The 16,456-nt window shown below is 41.7% G+C and overlaps 1 protein-coding gene across 1 annotated transcript in view; it reads right to left on the bottom strand.

Moving 5' to 3' along the window:
* The window catches only part of NOL10 (nucleolar protein 10), an 88,009-nt gene that overhangs the window by 63,452 nt on the left and 8,101 nt on the right, over nt 1–16,456 (bottom strand). The window contains exons 4-12 of the mRNA XM_042933684.1: nt 16,178–16,255; nt 14,809–14,846; nt 13,475–13,611; nt 12,701–12,766; nt 11,281–11,341; nt 7,678–7,763; nt 4,882–4,960; nt 2,972–3,121; nt 970–1,036 (exon numbers count right to left, since the gene is read on the bottom strand). Of these exons, the coding sequence (XP_042789618.1) occupies nt 970–1,036; nt 2,972–3,121; nt 4,882–4,960; nt 7,678–7,763; nt 11,281–11,341; nt 12,701–12,766; nt 13,475–13,611; nt 14,809–14,846; nt 16,178–16,255 (762 nt within the window). The remainder of the gene's footprint in view (nt 1–969; nt 1,037–2,971; nt 3,122–4,881; nt 4,961–7,677; nt 7,764–11,280; nt 11,342–12,700; nt 12,767–13,474; nt 13,612–14,808; nt 14,847–16,177; nt 16,256–16,456) is intronic.

Below are 16,456 nucleotides of genomic sequence, written 5' to 3'. Positions count from 1 at the left end.
AACTTTTAGAGGACAGACAGCACAATCCGAACAGGTCCTGACTACAGACCGAGCCCAGATCATTCAGCACATCATTCCCGGACCTCCTCCACCTTGGTTCCCAGGAGGGCCACCAGGGCTCTGGCACGTAAGGCTCCATCGCTTTCCCAAACGAGCCCCACGAATGAGACCCTATCGCATCTGCCACAGCCTATCCTTCTTGCCGTTCTCACGCCGCTCCCTCACAGGGATGTGCCTCATCTCGCCGCCCCACCTACCAAATCTCACTCACCACTCCAAACACACCCGAACAAACATCTCCTCTGGCATCTCCCCTCCCCAGTTGCTCTGGCTGAACCCTCCTCTAACACGCTGGCGAAGTGCTGTTCGTACACACGTGACAGGTCTCTCCTCCTCTGCCTTGTATCCGTCTATCAAAATGGGCTGTGTGTGTCTGTCCTCAGAACGCAACGCTGCTTGAGAGTGGGAACTATTCCCATTTTCTCTCCTGCCCCCAAATTCTTCACCAACTTGTCTCAAATGTATTGTAAAATCTTGAAATCCACGATGTAATCCGCAAAACAGTACACAATACAGAAGATACCAAAACCCTGGCTTCATGAGCCTCGTGGGTTATCGGGCAATCGCAGCCTTCTTCAAACCTCTAACCTCAATTTCCACACACTATTACTAATCACATAAAAGGGTGAAGAGCACACTAAAATAGCATCTCACCTGCCACCTACCTATATATTGTTACCAGTTTCTACTAATAGCTAGGCTGGCTACGGGCTGAGTCACTGAGAGTGCCATTTTCTGAATCATCCACACCACTTCCTGCTCTTGATTCTTCCAGTAAATACAATATCCAAGAACAGTCCTGACCAAGCCAAACCCCGTCTTAACAAATGAAATGAAATGCGTTTAAAACCCAATAAAGCACAACTCAGATTTATCTCACTGAATGACCCATCGCTACATACCGCATACCTGAGTTGGGATAGAGGCAGACATCATTAATGTCATGTTCTGGTTCCAAGGAAGTAAATATTTTTCCCTAAAAGAATAGGCAAAAAGGAATTATTAAAACAGTCAAAGGAAGACAACTTTTGGCAATGTTTGTTGCCACGTGGTTATGTGTAAATGGTACTGTGTAAAGAAATAAAATCACCTGATTGAAAGTAAAGAATTCAAACTACGGTAGAGAGCTCATTTTATCAATTTATCAAATGCTTTCACTTTAGAAACAAAGAAACTGAGGCGAATGGGGGAAAAGCGACTTAACCAAGGAAATAAATACAGTTTCGCAGATAATGTTTTCATAGCGGCAATGGGTAAAGTTTAAGATAAAGTTGTGCATCAACTCAGAAAAACTCTCACAATCTGGAGTTAAACTCGTTGAACTCGTAATCCCCAGTTAAAGTCGTACTCAAAGAAACCAAAGACTGGGAGGGAGTCAACACGGCAGGACGAAGACACTTTCTGCCATCTGTATACCATAAGGCCTTGAGGAGGATCAAGGAAGACAATGTGTATAAATGATAACTTACAAAATGAAATCCTGTAAATACGCAATGAGTTACTTATACAGGAAAGACTACCACACTTCTATTTCAATGGGAGAGAGGGGAGGAATGTGCTAGATTTTAAATTAAGAGAGGGAAAGTAAAAGAAACAAAAGAGAGGAGAAGATGGGGATGGGAAAAGGTGATGAGAAAGATAAATAAGGAAGAGCAAGTCAAGCAAAACCAAGTAATCTGGGTGTTGGTCAAGAGGGCGTATTTAGTCATAACAACAACGCCAAAATAAAACTTATTGCAGCAACGACGGCAGGAGAATTTCAAGCGCCGGTGTTGAAAATGTCTGCCAGCTCTCACGTTTATTAACTCGCTACCAGAGGCTCCCAGGGCAAAGGAGAGGGGACAGTTAAGGCACGGGGAGGACGGCTCCCACACATCGGTGAAAAGCTGCAGCCAAATTCTAATTCGAGACAGAGCTAGGAACGGTCAATACTCTGCGAGTTGGCCAAATGAAGAGTGGACACAGAAGTTACGCTCCAAGCGGCCAGGAACCCCAGGGCGTAGCTGAGGGGTGATGAGGTCGCGTCACGGGCCGCTGTGTCGGGCACACGTGGGCCCCCGGGACAGGCCAGGCCTGTCTTCTGGCGCTAACGCTGCAGCCTCTGGACCCTGCACCCTCTTCACCTCAAAAACGAGTTAAAAAAATAAAAGGGAAGTAACGCTTTTTGACTCAAGACACGAAAGTTTGTAACTAATTAAATGCAAAGAGCTCTTAAAAGCAACTGCTATACTGAATACATTTTCTCCCAGTTTGCAGACGAACTAACCTTTCACTCGTTTCTCCAAAGTTTTAAAATGAAAGACGAAAAGCACAAGGCAGACGAAAACCAGAAATAGGGGCTTTTGTTACTTTTACTTTTTCACTGATACTTGGAACTGAGGGGAAAGAACAACAGATAGTTTTAAGAAAATACTGCTTTTTAAAAAAACACTCTAAGGAATTACTGTGAAGGGGTCATCTCCAAAAGCCAATTCTTTTGAGATTGGTTTTAAGAGGCATGAAACTGAAATACATAATAACACTGACATGGAAAGATAATTAGTTGCTCATAAAAACTTTCCCAAGGCTGTGAGAGAGCCTCAGGATCTAGGAGGTTCTCATGGGGCGATGTTTTTAAAACGTGATTTACGCTACCCAAGCAAACACGGTTTTAAACGTGATTTACGAACCCAAGCAAAAGGCATGCCGGTTCTAGCAAACCGGGAAAACTTCGTAGCAGGAAGAAGGCAGTCTGGACTACTTTATCTCAGTGGGAACATTAGCTCTGCTGAAGTACCTGTCTCCCGGCTAAGTTCCCAAACAGGGACTCGGCATCTTTCTCAAGAGCCCACGGAACTCAAAACGGGCAACAGAAAGAAAAAAATCTTCAGGAAAATACACTAAGAAGTTATGTCAACAAAAAAGTACATACTGAGTTCTTGTTCCACATTTTGACGATTCGTGAGTCTGCAGACAAAATCAAATCTAATGAATCCTGGAAATGAAGTGACTTAATGGGCAGCCCGTACTGGTGATCCTTAACCAGCAATGGCTTATCTGATCGAAGATCATATAATAAAACCTAAAAAAAAAAAAAAAGAAAACAGGTTATTTCTGTTTCAACAAATTAAACATTTTTATCTTAAAAAGCAACTTTGAAAACTTTGAATAATGGCTACCATTTGTTTCACTACCTTTTTATGAGCACAGTGAACACTTACTCAGGGCACAAAGATTTTATTTTATTTTTTTAAATTTTTTTAATGTTTATTTATTTTTGAGAGAGAGAGACAGAGCACGAGCAGGGGAGGAGCAGAGAGAGAGGGAGACACAGAATCCGAAACAGACTCCAGGCTCTGAGCTGTCAGCACAGAGCCCGATGCGGGGCTCAAACTCACAAACCGTGAGATCATGACCTGAGCCGAAGCCGGACGCTCAACCGACTGAGCCACCCAGGCGCCCCAAAGGGCACAAGGATTTTAAAGTCAGACAGCAAAAATACTCTAGAAAAATCTCTTAAATTCACCTGTACAGTACACGGTTTTTTTGTTCAATTTTTTTTAATGTTTATTCATCCTTGAGAGAGAGACAGAGCACAAGCAGGGGAGGGACAGAGAGAGAATGGGGGGGGGCGGGGGGGGCCACAGAATCCCAAACAGGCTCCAGGCTCCGAGCTGTCAGCACAGAGCCCGACGTGGGGCTCGAACACACGAACCGTGAGATCATGACCTGAGCCGAAGTCGGACACCCAACCGACTGAGCCACCCAGCTGCCCAAAGTACATGGTTTTATTTAACTGGAAAGTAAGTTTCTGGCACACTAAGATTGAGAACTACTGAGCTATATTAAGAAAGGAACAAAAAGGAAAATTCATAAGAATTTGTGCCATTTGTGAACCAAACCAAATATATATGTGGTAGGCCTACTAAGTACCAAGCACTGTCGCAGCAACTGACAGAAATAAGAATAAAAGGCTTAATGAAGATGATCCTGGCAGATCTGCGACAGATGGGGGTGGCAAGGTTAGGACTGTTGGGGGAGGGGAGGGGAGGGGAGGGGAGGGGAGGGGAGGGGAGGGGAGGGGAGGGGAGGGAAGTGGGTGGGCAGGTCTCTTCTGAGCCTTGTCACTAGAGGCAAGAGGGCTGGGGAAGCTAGCTGCCAGTCCCTGGTGACAGATCCTCTGTAGACCCTGATGACAGAGGTGAACTCCACTGGAAGCAGGGTCCAGACCGGCTCTGGAGAACAAACTTACAAGTGTGTGAATTCTGCCTTGAAGTAAAGAAGGGAAGAAAGAAAGGATGAAATTAACCCTCCGGAGCCGCTCAATCCATTCCTGTCAGCCTAGCTCTGCTAAGGTATGTTACTGCCTGGGATGTGGTCAGTGGGGCTCGGTGAGAAAAAAGGTTCCTTGTACAAATAAGTTTTGGAAATACTTGTTAAACACATTTCTTGTCTAGGGGAATCTCAGAGCCTTCGATACATATTGAAAAGCACCGTGAGCCTCCAAGAGCAGGAGTCTGGCAGAATTCCAGGTTCTGTAGACCACAGAATTCTGTTCCACACACTCTGGAAAATGTTGTTCTAAACCACAGTCAAGAGAATGCCTGAGGCATACCCACACGGTACCTCCAGCTCGACAGCCCCTCAGACCCACCATGAAGGCCAGAATCAGATTTCTCAAGGTACTAAAATAGAGGATTCTGGAGAACCCACTCCACTCTGGCCAAAACAAGAATGCCTCATTTCCTGTTCCCACAGCGAACAGATAATATTTCCCAGAATACATACATGTCTCTGAGATACTAACGTTAAGTATGAAGTTCTCAATTTAAACATGTTTACCTGCCCGGTAGATGTTCCAACTGCCATGGTCAAGGCTCCATTAAATTTCAAAGCAGAGATTGTTGGTAAACTGTTTATCCTGAAAGGCAAAATATTCATGCTCCATATATATATGGTCAAACTTTCCAAGTAAAAAGTCGTTATTAATCTGCAATTCTCTTTTTTGGAAGTTTTTATTTACTTATTGAGAGACAGAAAGAGCAGGGGAAGGGCAGAGAGAAACGGGGACAGAGGATCCGAAGTGGGCTCCATGCAGACAGCAGAGAGCCCAATGCAGGCCTCAAATTCATGAACCGGGAGGTCATGACCTGAGCTGAAGCTGGATGCTTAACCAACTGGGCCACATAGATGCCCCTATTAATCTTCAATTCTAAAGGGGAAATCACACTTCTATCCTTCTGTTTAAAAAAAATCATTGCATCAGGGGGCGCCTGGGTGGCTCAGTCGGTTGAGCGTCCAACTTCGGTCAGGTCATGATCTCACAGCATGAGTTCAAGCCTCGCATAGGGCCCTGTCCTGACAGCTCAGAGCCTGGAGCCTGCTTCAGATTCTGTGTCTTCCTCTCTGACCTTCCCCTGTTCATGCTCTGTCTCAAAAATAAACAAACATTAAAAAAAAAAAACAAAATGCCCCACCAAGGGCAAACGAAGCCACTAAAAACTATTTGTGAATCAATATTCTATTTGAAAAAAAAAAGAATATTTCTAAAGACCACAGGAGAGATTATCTTTTCATATCCCTTCTTTAAATTTTCTGTGTTCACTTCTATTACAGTCATAAATTTAAAGCAAAAACAACCTTAAGACATAATCATAATACAAAGAACGCTGGCCTGTTTCCTCAAATGACTTTTCTAAGAAGAAATCGTCGATGACAGAGCTTATAAATAGAAACCAAGTCTCTCCATGTTAATTCAAAGACAAGTTAATGTTTATGAGTAAGAGAAAATTAACTTTTCTGCTTCCTAGGGAGTGGGTAAATAGCTTTCTCTTACAACTGACTCCCTACTTTCTAAAAATAAGCAGGTATTGGATTCGTTTTCTTTCATACCAATATAATGAAATGTTGAGAAGCATTTTTGTTGGTTCCTTCCATTGACAAACAGAGCTTCACAGTAATTCAGTAACCTGTGTGTTAACGTTTAGAGATTTTCTGTATGTGTGTTATATTTCACAACAAAAATGTCTGATTCTAAGAAAAAAAATGCATATAAAATGAGTGAATTTTCCACTTTAAAATTCTTTTTTTTTTTTTTTTTAAATTTTTTTTTTAACGTTTATTTAATTTTGAGACAGGGAGAGACAGCATGAATGGGGGAGGGTCAGAGAGAGAGGGAGACACAGAATCTGAAACAGGCTCCAGGCTCTGAGCTGTCAGCACAGAGCCTGACGTGGGGCTCGAACTCACGGACTGTGAGATCATGACCTGAGCCGACGTCGGATGCTTAACCGACTGAGCCACCCAGGCGCCCTCCACTTTAAAATTCTTTACTCCATATTGTGATCAGTGAAGTTGTTCATTAGTATTACTTTAATAAAACTCAGCAAGAGGGCAAAAATTTCCTATACTCCCTTTAAGTGTCATGATTAACAGATGAAAAAAAAATCAACTTATTCTTTACTTATATCAGGAAAAATATACATTAGAAAAAGACGTCTTTCCAGATCAGTGATTCTTAACTTTTCTCCAAGTCAAGCTTTACATAAGCTGATTTTTCAAAAGACGGAACTATACAGGGTTGCCTGGGTGGCTCACTTAAACGTCTGACTTCTGCTCAGGTCGTGATCTCACAGGTTCATGAGTTCAAGCCCCATGTCGGGCTCTGTGCTGACAGCTCAGAGCCTGGAGCCTGCTTTGGATTCTGTGTCTCCCTCTCTCTGCCCCTCCCCATGCTTTCTCTCTGTCAAAAAGTAAATAAATAAACATAAAAAAAAATTTTAAAAAGATACAACTATATAAATTCTTCTCTCCCCCAGAAAAACGCAAATGACACACAAATCAGCAGTAATTTAGAGGGTCCACGTTCTCTCTGTATCCCACTCATCAAACACCCCACCTCCCACATGATACAGCTACAGACAGGTAAATGTTTGACCAGCTGAAATGAATAAACGCTAATAAAGTTACATTACTGCAAATATCAAGAGCCCAGAGAAAGGAAGTTCCTGAACCGATTATAGCAAATAATCCCATGTTAAGAATCTGACCAAGAGAGTATAAGACTGCATACTAATGCGAGCTCAGAAAAATGTCTGAAAACATGTACCAAACAGTAACCTCCCTGGTGAGTGAAGGACAGGGGGCTTGCAGTTCTTACTTAATTCAGGCATTTAGAAGTTTTTAGTGCCCAAGTGTGTTACTTTTCTGATTGTTATAAATGTAGCAACTGGCAAACAGGAACAAGAAAATCTCAGAAACACTTGCCTCTCTCCAAGGTAGAACTCAAAGTACATCTTTCCTTTACACTTACTGACAGGAGTGGCGACCTCCCGGTTCTATCACTAGACCGTAAAGAATTGGAAATACAAATTCCTCCAGTGCATCAATTTTAATACAATTCCACAGCAACTAACAAAAAAGACATTCTATGTAGCACCTGAGAAAGGAATTCTGTCTGGCTTTCCCACTTAGTGAACTTTTCCAAGAGAAGGATTTTTACCTAAAATAGTCACAAAACTACAACCTTAGACATAAGTCTGAAGAATTTCATCCTTTAGTGATTTTAACCTGGTATTGACACATGCGTTTAAATCATAAGCAAATGGATATTTAAAAAGTACATTAATTCCCACTCACTCTGAATCTGCCGTGACGCTGCTCAGTGCACAGTCTAGCAGACCGACTCTACTGCGAGTTCTTGGGTCCCAGCACTCCACACGACCCTCAACACACAAAAAGTGGTAATTTTACACAATAGCTACCGGCAAGTATTTTTAGACAAACACCAAAGAAGGCCTTATTAACACAGTCTCACGGGAGATAAGAATTTAACTTTTTACCTTAATACCCTTTTTAATACTGTCAAAGGTTTTATGATAAGCTGAGTTTGTTTTAGAATTGAAAGAAAGAAAGAAAGAAAGAAAGAAAGAAAGAAAGAAAAAAGAAAAAAAAGAAAGAAAGAAAGAAAAAGAAAATGGAGGATTGGTTAAGAAAAGAAGTCCAAAATGCAATGCATGATCCCTGTCTGGACCTTGGTTCGCTTGGGAGGGTGGATGGGGGAGGAGCCGTAAAAGACACTTTGGTATATAACTGGGGATATCTGAATACTGTATCAGCGTTAAGTATTTAATATGTAACATTATTGTATGTATCAGCGTTAAGTATTTAATATGTGACATTATTGTATCAATTTAAATTTCTTAGGGATGATAACAGCAATATGATTTATAGGAGAGAGTCCTTGGGTTTTGTTTTGTTTTAAATGTTTGTTTATTTTTGAGAGAGAGAGAGAGAGAGAGTGCACACGTGAGAAGGGGAGGGTCAGAGAGAGAGGGAGACAGAGGACCTGAAGCAGGCTCTGTGCTGGGGCTCAAGCCCACGAACTATGAGACCATGACCTGAGCTGAAACCAAGAATTGGACGCTTATCCCACGGAACCACCCAGGAGGTCCAAAGTCCCTGCTTTTAAGAAAAACATTTCAGAAGTATTTAGGGCTAAAATATCATAATGTCTGCAACTTGTTTCCAAATGGCTCAAAAAACGTATTTCATATAATACACATGCACGTTTTTATAGCAAAAGAAAGCAAATGTGCAAAATGTATATAAGTGATTAGTGAACTATGTTTTCAACTTTGCAGAAAGTGAAGTTTTCAGATTTTTTTAAAAATAAAAAGCAAAAAATTAAGCAAATATAGCAAAAAAGCAAAACATGAAAAAAAAACAAATGAGAACTGCAACCAACAGAGTAAGGGAACAAGTGGCATAACCCATTTAAGAATATACTACGTGATCACTGAAAAGAATGACAGATGTGCATGTACTAGAAATACGTCCACAATCTGTCAGGTAAAAAAAAAAGTTTACTTAAAGAAAATAGTATGGGGGGCACCTGGGTGGCTCAATCAGTTACGCATCCAACTCTTGACTTCAGCTCAGGTCATGATCTCAGGGTCATGGGATTGAGGCCCCCCATCTTGGAGCCTGGTTAAGAGTCTCTCCCTCGGTCTCATAAAAAAAAAAAAAAAAAAAAAAAGGTATGATCCCACTGTCTTTTTTTTTTTTCCCCACTGTCTTTTTTAAAAAAATGACTGTACTAACACAGAAAACCCTGAGAGGACACACAACGAAATCATTAACAGTGTTTAGGAAGTATAAGGAAACAGGATTGGGGTGGGCAGAAAGGGAGCTACACTTCTCCCTTTTTACTCTTCTGTATTTATTCAATTTTGTGATGATAAAAAAAATAAAGATTTTTTAAAAAACTGTTTACTATAACAACCACCCTAAAAAGGTAAGACCTCCAACATCCTTAAAAGGCTTGACCTCGTGAGTCATTTAGTGTTATTACAAATGTGTCTGTCACAAAGATAAATAAAGGAAATCTTAGAAATCATGCAGCAGGCAATTCCAAGTGGTCTGGTCTTCGTGCCTTCTCAAAATGAGTTAACAGACTTTATGGACAGAAAAAAGAAAAACCACATTTCAAAAACAAAAAAACAGGTATGCAGATAAATTCCAGAGTAAATACAAACTCTTTTTTTTTTTTTAACCATAACGGCTCTGTGTGACCTAAATTTGAATATTTGTTGCTAAAGCCCGCACTCTTACCTACTCCAAAAAGCACAAAACGCAAGCCCTTATTGTTTGATTCTGACAGTAAGTAATAACACCTGTCACAGACAAAATAAAAATCCAACATGGAATATCCAACTTCATGTACAAGTGACTGGGGAAGTCTGGTCTGACTATGCATACCAAATGTCAAGCCCCCCGGTAATCGGTAATCCAGGATTTCAGGAACCCCGCCTTCAGGCAAGAGCGGGTCCAGTCTCCCCTCAGGGACACGCTTAACAAACAGCTGGTGAGGGAGTAGCCTGCTCTGGTGGATACCTTCTCTTACAGGGCAAGTATCGTAAGGAGTAAACTGGTCTGTAAGGACTCTATTTAAACACTACTTTTCCATGGGGCGCCTGGGTGGCGCAGTCGGTTAAGCGTCCGACTTCAGCCAGGTCACGATCTCGCGGTCCGTGAGTGCGAGCCCCGCGTCAGGCTCTGGGCTGACGGCTCGGAGCCTGGAGCCTGTTTCCGATTCTGTGTCTCCCTCTCTCTCTGCCCCTCCCCCATTCACGCTCTGTCTCTCTCTGTCCCAAAAATAAATAAAAAACGTTGAAAAAAAAAAAAAATTTAAAAAAAAAAAAAAAAAAACCACTTTTCCAGGGGCGCCTGGGTGGCTCAGTCGGTTAAGTGTCCGACTTCGGCTCCGGTCATGATCTTGCCGTCCGTGAGTTCGAGCCCCGCGTCGGGCTCTGTGCCGACGGCTCAGAGCCTGGAGCCTGCTTCGGATTCTGTGTCTCCCTCTCTCTCTGCCCTGTCCCAACTCGTGCTCTGTCCCTCTCTCTCGCTCTCTAAACATTAAAAAAAAATTTTTTTAAAGCAAATCTAGGAAAATTCTTGACAAGCATGAAGAACATGGATTCAAAAGCACTGCAGTTTAAAAGGAAAATGTTGTGTATTTCCTGAATGCTCCTACGCAGGATACACAAATCACAATCCCATTCGCCTCTACAGCGTAGGGTGCTTCCGCACGGCGCATCTCACGGGGTTCTCACCAGCACCTCTACGAAGCTGGCAAGGTGGTGTTACCTCCGATTCTTCGATGAGGAAACTAAGCCTCAGGGCACTTAATTCTGTTGTAAAACTAGTAAGTATCAGAGAGCTGGGACTCCGGGACAGAGTGCCTCCAGTTAAGAAAAAGGCTGGCTGTCGCACAGCCGCTGGTCCCGTGGAGCTGGTGATGCTCGTCTAGCTCCTGATGATCAATGTCAAAGCCAGACGAGATGCACGAAGGGGCAGTCTGCAGCAACAGAAACACCGTGGAGCGGTACCAATGTTCCGTACAAGCAGCAACCAGTAGCCTGTGGCTCCACTGGCACCCTGCTGAGAACAAGTAACTCGGTCTTTTTTTTTTGTTTCCGGTGTTTATTCCCTGAGAGAGAGGGAGGGGGAGGAGCAGTGAGAGAGGAAGACGGAGGCTCCAAGGTGGGTTCTACACTGACAGCAGTGAGCCCTGTACGGGGCTCGGACTCATGAACCACTGAGATCATGACCTGAGCTGAAGTCGGATGCTGAACTGACTGGGCCCCCAGGCTCCACAAGCAACTCTGTCTTTGAGTAAAACTCCACTCGTCATCCAATGTGAAACAAATATTTAAAAAAATAAAGGCAACATATGCTTACCTCTATTGTTCCTGTGGCAAACAAGCCATGCACTGAGTTTATGTCACACACATTATTCTCCCTAAAACAGGAAAGCAACGATGGAAAGCTTTACTATTTATTTTAGGCGGAAGGGATACTCGGTGAACTTTCTACATAAACAGCCCGGTCTTGTACAGAAAGAAAACATGCAAGTTCTTCCTCACTCACCTGCGCGTGAAAAAACACCAGAAATGAAGGACACTCAATCTGCCAGGCAGATGAGACAGGAGAGGAATTCCCTCTGGAATACTATCTCCCACCATGAGAATCAAGGCTCATTCGACTTTCTCCATGTTTTCTCCCCCGGCAGAAAGAACACCGGCAACCACTAAGCCAGTCCTGAGACCAGACTAGCTTGGGCCGGGCAGACTCATCGAGGCTTCCTTTTCTTTTTCTTTAAAACGGAGACTTCACCCACCTCTTGCGGTTGTGTGAGGGTTACATGAAACAATTTACAAAACGTGCAGCGCAGCATCCAGACAAGACACTCAACAGATAAGTAATAGCCATCATAAACAGGGAAGTGTGCGGCGAAAGAGCAGCTAGCTTTTTATTATTCAACAACACATCATGAAGCTACTCTAGTTTTGTTTGTTTTTTTTTTTTAACGAAAATAAGAGCGCTGCAAGCCAATGTGAAAAAATTAGCCAGAGTCCACCTAGTCTCTGTCACCACATGTCCTTCCAACCTTTAGAAACCTTTTCAAAGCGATAAGGAAAACCCAACAAGTTCTTTATACACTTGGAGGAGAAGGAATCTAGCTTCTACCCCTTACCAGCTATGTGACCGTGGTCCTATCCTCTCCGCGCCTGAGCGGTCCTGTCTATAACAGTACCTACCGTAAAACTGTTATAAGTTTAAAATGAGCTAATACATATAAAATGCTCAATAATATCTGGCACAGAGTATTTTCACTATTATCACCCTTACTGTTACTCAATATCGTGATTATGACAAATGTATTCTTAAGGATTTCTCTTTGAACAAGACAAAAATGTAGACTGTAACGTATGATCAAAGGAAAACTTGAAAAAACGAAAACGTCTGCCAGCAAAAACACAAAAAATAAAATTTTAAAAATGAAACTCCAAGTTAATTCAAAATGTCTCCACGAGAGATTAATACCACAGAACAAAATCATGAGAATTTAAAGAACACTGCAAAAGACAATAAACCGGACTTCTTAGTGAGTTATAAAAATTTTCTAGGATGCCAAAAAATTAAAAGTTTAAAGAAACCACCAGGTCTTCTGGTGAATTTTATGTTCAAGACAAATTGAAACCCTTTTTAACCAAGTTGCCCAGAGCTCTGCTTAAATGCAACAAGCTATCTGGTAACTTGAGCGTCTGGCTCCCCCTCCTGGCCGAGAGAAACACCCGGATTCTGACAAGACACTCACGCAGCATCCGTCTGTAGAGGGTTCAAGTACCGTCCTTGTTCTAAATTTAATCTATAAACTTCAGAGCTGCAAAGTAATGAATAAAGTTAGAAATCCGGTAAATGGCAATGAACTTTGCTTCAAGTAAATATAAATTTTAGAAACCTATATATACATACATACAAACATATATACATTTCTGGCTTACAAGGCATTACTTCTCTCCAAAAACACCAAAATGTATCTTAAGTCTAAAAAATAATCACCTTATTTGTGAGTCTGTTCATGTATAAAAGTGATTTAAACAACTCACGTGACAAGGAAATATTATGAACTTATTAAGAAGAATATTATTTAAAAATAACACAGAGAATCCAAGATCCAAAATGGATCTATAGGTATATATAACACTAGAAGAAATACAATAAAACACTACTAAGGTGACATGATTATGGGGTTTTTTTATTCATACTTTTGAAAATATTCCCCCAATTTTCTAAAATGATTTATCATTTTTATCATCATATAGAAGGTGGTATTTAAAAATGAGGTTTCAAAATGTCACGCGATGGGGTTCCGCAAACGACTTCACCACCACTAAGACCGCTGTTAGGTACCCATGTTGCTCTAGATTCAGAGCACGCCGCTAATAAAAGTCAATTTCTAAATGAGCAGTTACTTTGGAACTATACCCTCTGAGGGACCACGTCTTATCCCTCTCTTGATTCCTCTCCTCGATTTTAAGAACAGAATTGGAGGTGGAAAGGAGAAAACAAAGGTGATCAGCCCCAATACCTCGCGCCAACAAAGTACAAGTCACAGGACGGATAGTGGTAGGAGAAATCTCTCCCGAACTTTGGTATTCTGGTTTTGTAGTAAAAACCCGATTGTGAGTGAAATTCGATGTATCTATCATTATGTAAAAAAACAATCTGAAAATGAAAGAAGAACATCAGTTTGCTGAGGTTTCTAGGAAAAGCATTTATTTCATCATCACTAGAAGTGACAAAGCAGGAGAAGCTGTGATCTCTCCCACCCGCTCTGTGTGCACAAGTCCATGGTGACCGAGGACCGGGACTAAGAATCAAACCTCTGCCCTGCCTCCTTAATGCCCTCTTGCACCCCAGGAAAGCTTTTCTTGCCCTCTGAGAGAGACTGAAAACAAATGCCCTTCGTGCACCTGGCCCCAGCACTTTAGAGCACAGAGCAATGTTTGGCAACTTCAGAGAGTAATCTCTTACTTTCCTGAAGAACACAGTTTAATAATCTCACAATTACCACTCAGGGTTTGATAAACTCCCTGTATCAACCTAATGTTAATATATTACAAAGGTATCTTAGAAACGGCAGATGGTATTTAGAAGCAAATCCATCAATATCTAGGGAAAAATACACTATAAAATGGCATGTCCCCGAACACATGATTAATGACCACCACAGGCAAAAGAATCAACTGGGCTCCGGTCTCCGAACTGAGGACAATACATAAAGCCACGTCAGCTCAGAAAATTCAATTTTCCTTCCAGATGACATCTGATGTCACTAAACTTTTATTTTATTTTCAAAAACTTTTAATTTTAAATTGAATGAGGCACTCAAGTTACAACTTTGTAACTACTGAAAACGACCCAAGGGTTGAGAGACGGACTAATGGGACCAAAAAAGAAAAAAATATATATATATTTAGCTGTGTTTCGAGCTGTCTCAGAACTGTTCCACAACTACCTATTTGCAGTGTTAAGAAAACTAAGCATATAACAATGTTATTTTACTTTTCACATACGAAAGCGGCTTGGCAAATAACACCAGTGTCAATGTAAAAATTAAAAATCACAAATCTACAATCTAACATGGTCTAAAAAAGATGGCCGCTAACAATTCTTGACAACACAGACGAAGTTTCATACGCGATACAGGAAACTTATTTTGGTATTAGACTGACCAAAGGCTATCGCTATCACTGTCCTTTTAAAAGATATTCTATATATCAGACATGTGTCAAACTAAAAAATATATTCATAGAAAATAATAGGTTTTATTTTACCACACAGCTATTTTTAATGTAACAACAGGAACATCACAAAAATACTTCTCATGACTTCTTGAGGACCCAATACTATCAAGCGTACCTTTGAATAGTCATCAGACAAAGTTTCAAAGGTGACAACTGAAAAACAAGAAAACAGTTAAGAAAAATTACAATTACCAATCCACATTCTTCGTAACAATGCAAACCTGAGGCAAAGATTCCAATTCAACACAAAAACTATGTACAAACTATATATAAACACCGGATCCCCCCACTTTTTTGTCCTTCCATAAAACAAGAAGAAAGCTGCCATATTATATTGACCCCAAAACACCAAATGGAAAATTAAAAGCTTTATAATTTCTCAATGCAGATCAACCAGATTTTCTGTAGAACTGAAGCTGATTAAATAAACTCACAAAACATAACGACTTCTAAATTCTACCAGTTTGTCTGAGATGCCCAAAACAGACATAGAAGAACATTAAGAAAATTATTTCTTTAAAAAAGAGAACAGCAGCTGTTTACTCATTCAGCCACTAAACATAAAGAGTACAAACAGTTGTTAGTAGCGGCATGTGGGGTTTGTACTGGTTTCAAAAAGGAGTGGGTAAAACAAGCTGAAGAATACTTAGCCCATTAGCTGTTTTCTCTCGACCCCAAACCCCAGCAGCCTGACAGAAAGACCTGCTTGTTCCCTGCCCTCCCCCCCCCGGTGCAGTCAGTCGCCTTCTCTGCAGAGTGGACGGAGCCTATGAATGCGGGGAGCCTCCTGTGACTACGTCGCATGAGATGGCGAAGGGGAGATTTATCATCACGTGAGCCCTTTAAAATCAGAGTTTGCTGCTGCTGCCGGCAGAAGGGGAAGTGGGAGAGAGGCTCGAACCAGGTGGCAAGGAACACAGGCCGCGGCTGCCAGGAAACGGGAGCCTCAGCCCTACAAGCACAACAGACTGCATTCTGCCCACAAGCGGAGAGCTGCGAAGCAGATTCTTGCCCGGGGCCTCCGAGTAAGAGCCAGGTGGGCCTGGCTGACACCCAGAGGTCAGTGCCGAGCACAGAACACGGCACGGCCTGGATGAACTTCACCTACAGGGCTACGAGCTAACGAATGGATGTTTTAAGCTGCCACACTCATGGGAATTTGTTACACAGCAAAGAAAACTAACACACAACGCATTCCCATTTTAAAAAGCGGAAGAGTTAGGGCGCCTGGGTGTCTCAGCGGGTTAGGTGTCTGACTCTTGATTTTGGCTCGGGTCATGATCTCAGTTTGTGAGTTCGAGCAGTGTGGGGCCTCCTTGGAATTCTCTCTCTGCCCCTCTTTCTCTCTGCCCCTCCCCCCGCTAGTACATGTGCACCCTCTCCCTCCCTCTCTCAAAATAAATTTTAAAAAAATTTAAAAAGAAGACAACTATCCACATATAAAAATGCTATTTTCATGAATTCAAATTTAATCTCTTACTTACCTTCTGAATCTAAACACCTTTCAAACTTCAAGGATAATTGATAGGTGTCATAACATCGAACCCGAGGTTTATATGTTCCTATAAAAAAGATTAATGTGATGTAAAGCCTAAAGGAGGTACTTTTCACTGGCAATATCCTGCAGACAGGTTAAGTACACTTTTTGTTTAGAAGTAAGTAGGATTCATTATAACCACATGAAAGAAAAAGAATTTAAAAGCAGCCCTCCCCAACATCCCAAGGAGAAAACCAGCAAAGTATATAAACAAGCAGGTCATAGA

The sequence above is a fragment of the Panthera leo genome, chromosome A3 (assembly GCF_018350215.1).
Source record: "Panthera leo isolate Ple1 chromosome A3, P.leo_Ple1_pat1.1, whole genome shotgun sequence".
NCBI lineage: Eukaryota > Metazoa > Chordata > Mammalia > Carnivora > Felidae > Panthera > Panthera leo.
The sequence above is the reverse complement of the archived record's forward strand: the minus strand, read 5'-3'. Positions and strand labels throughout refer to the sequence as shown.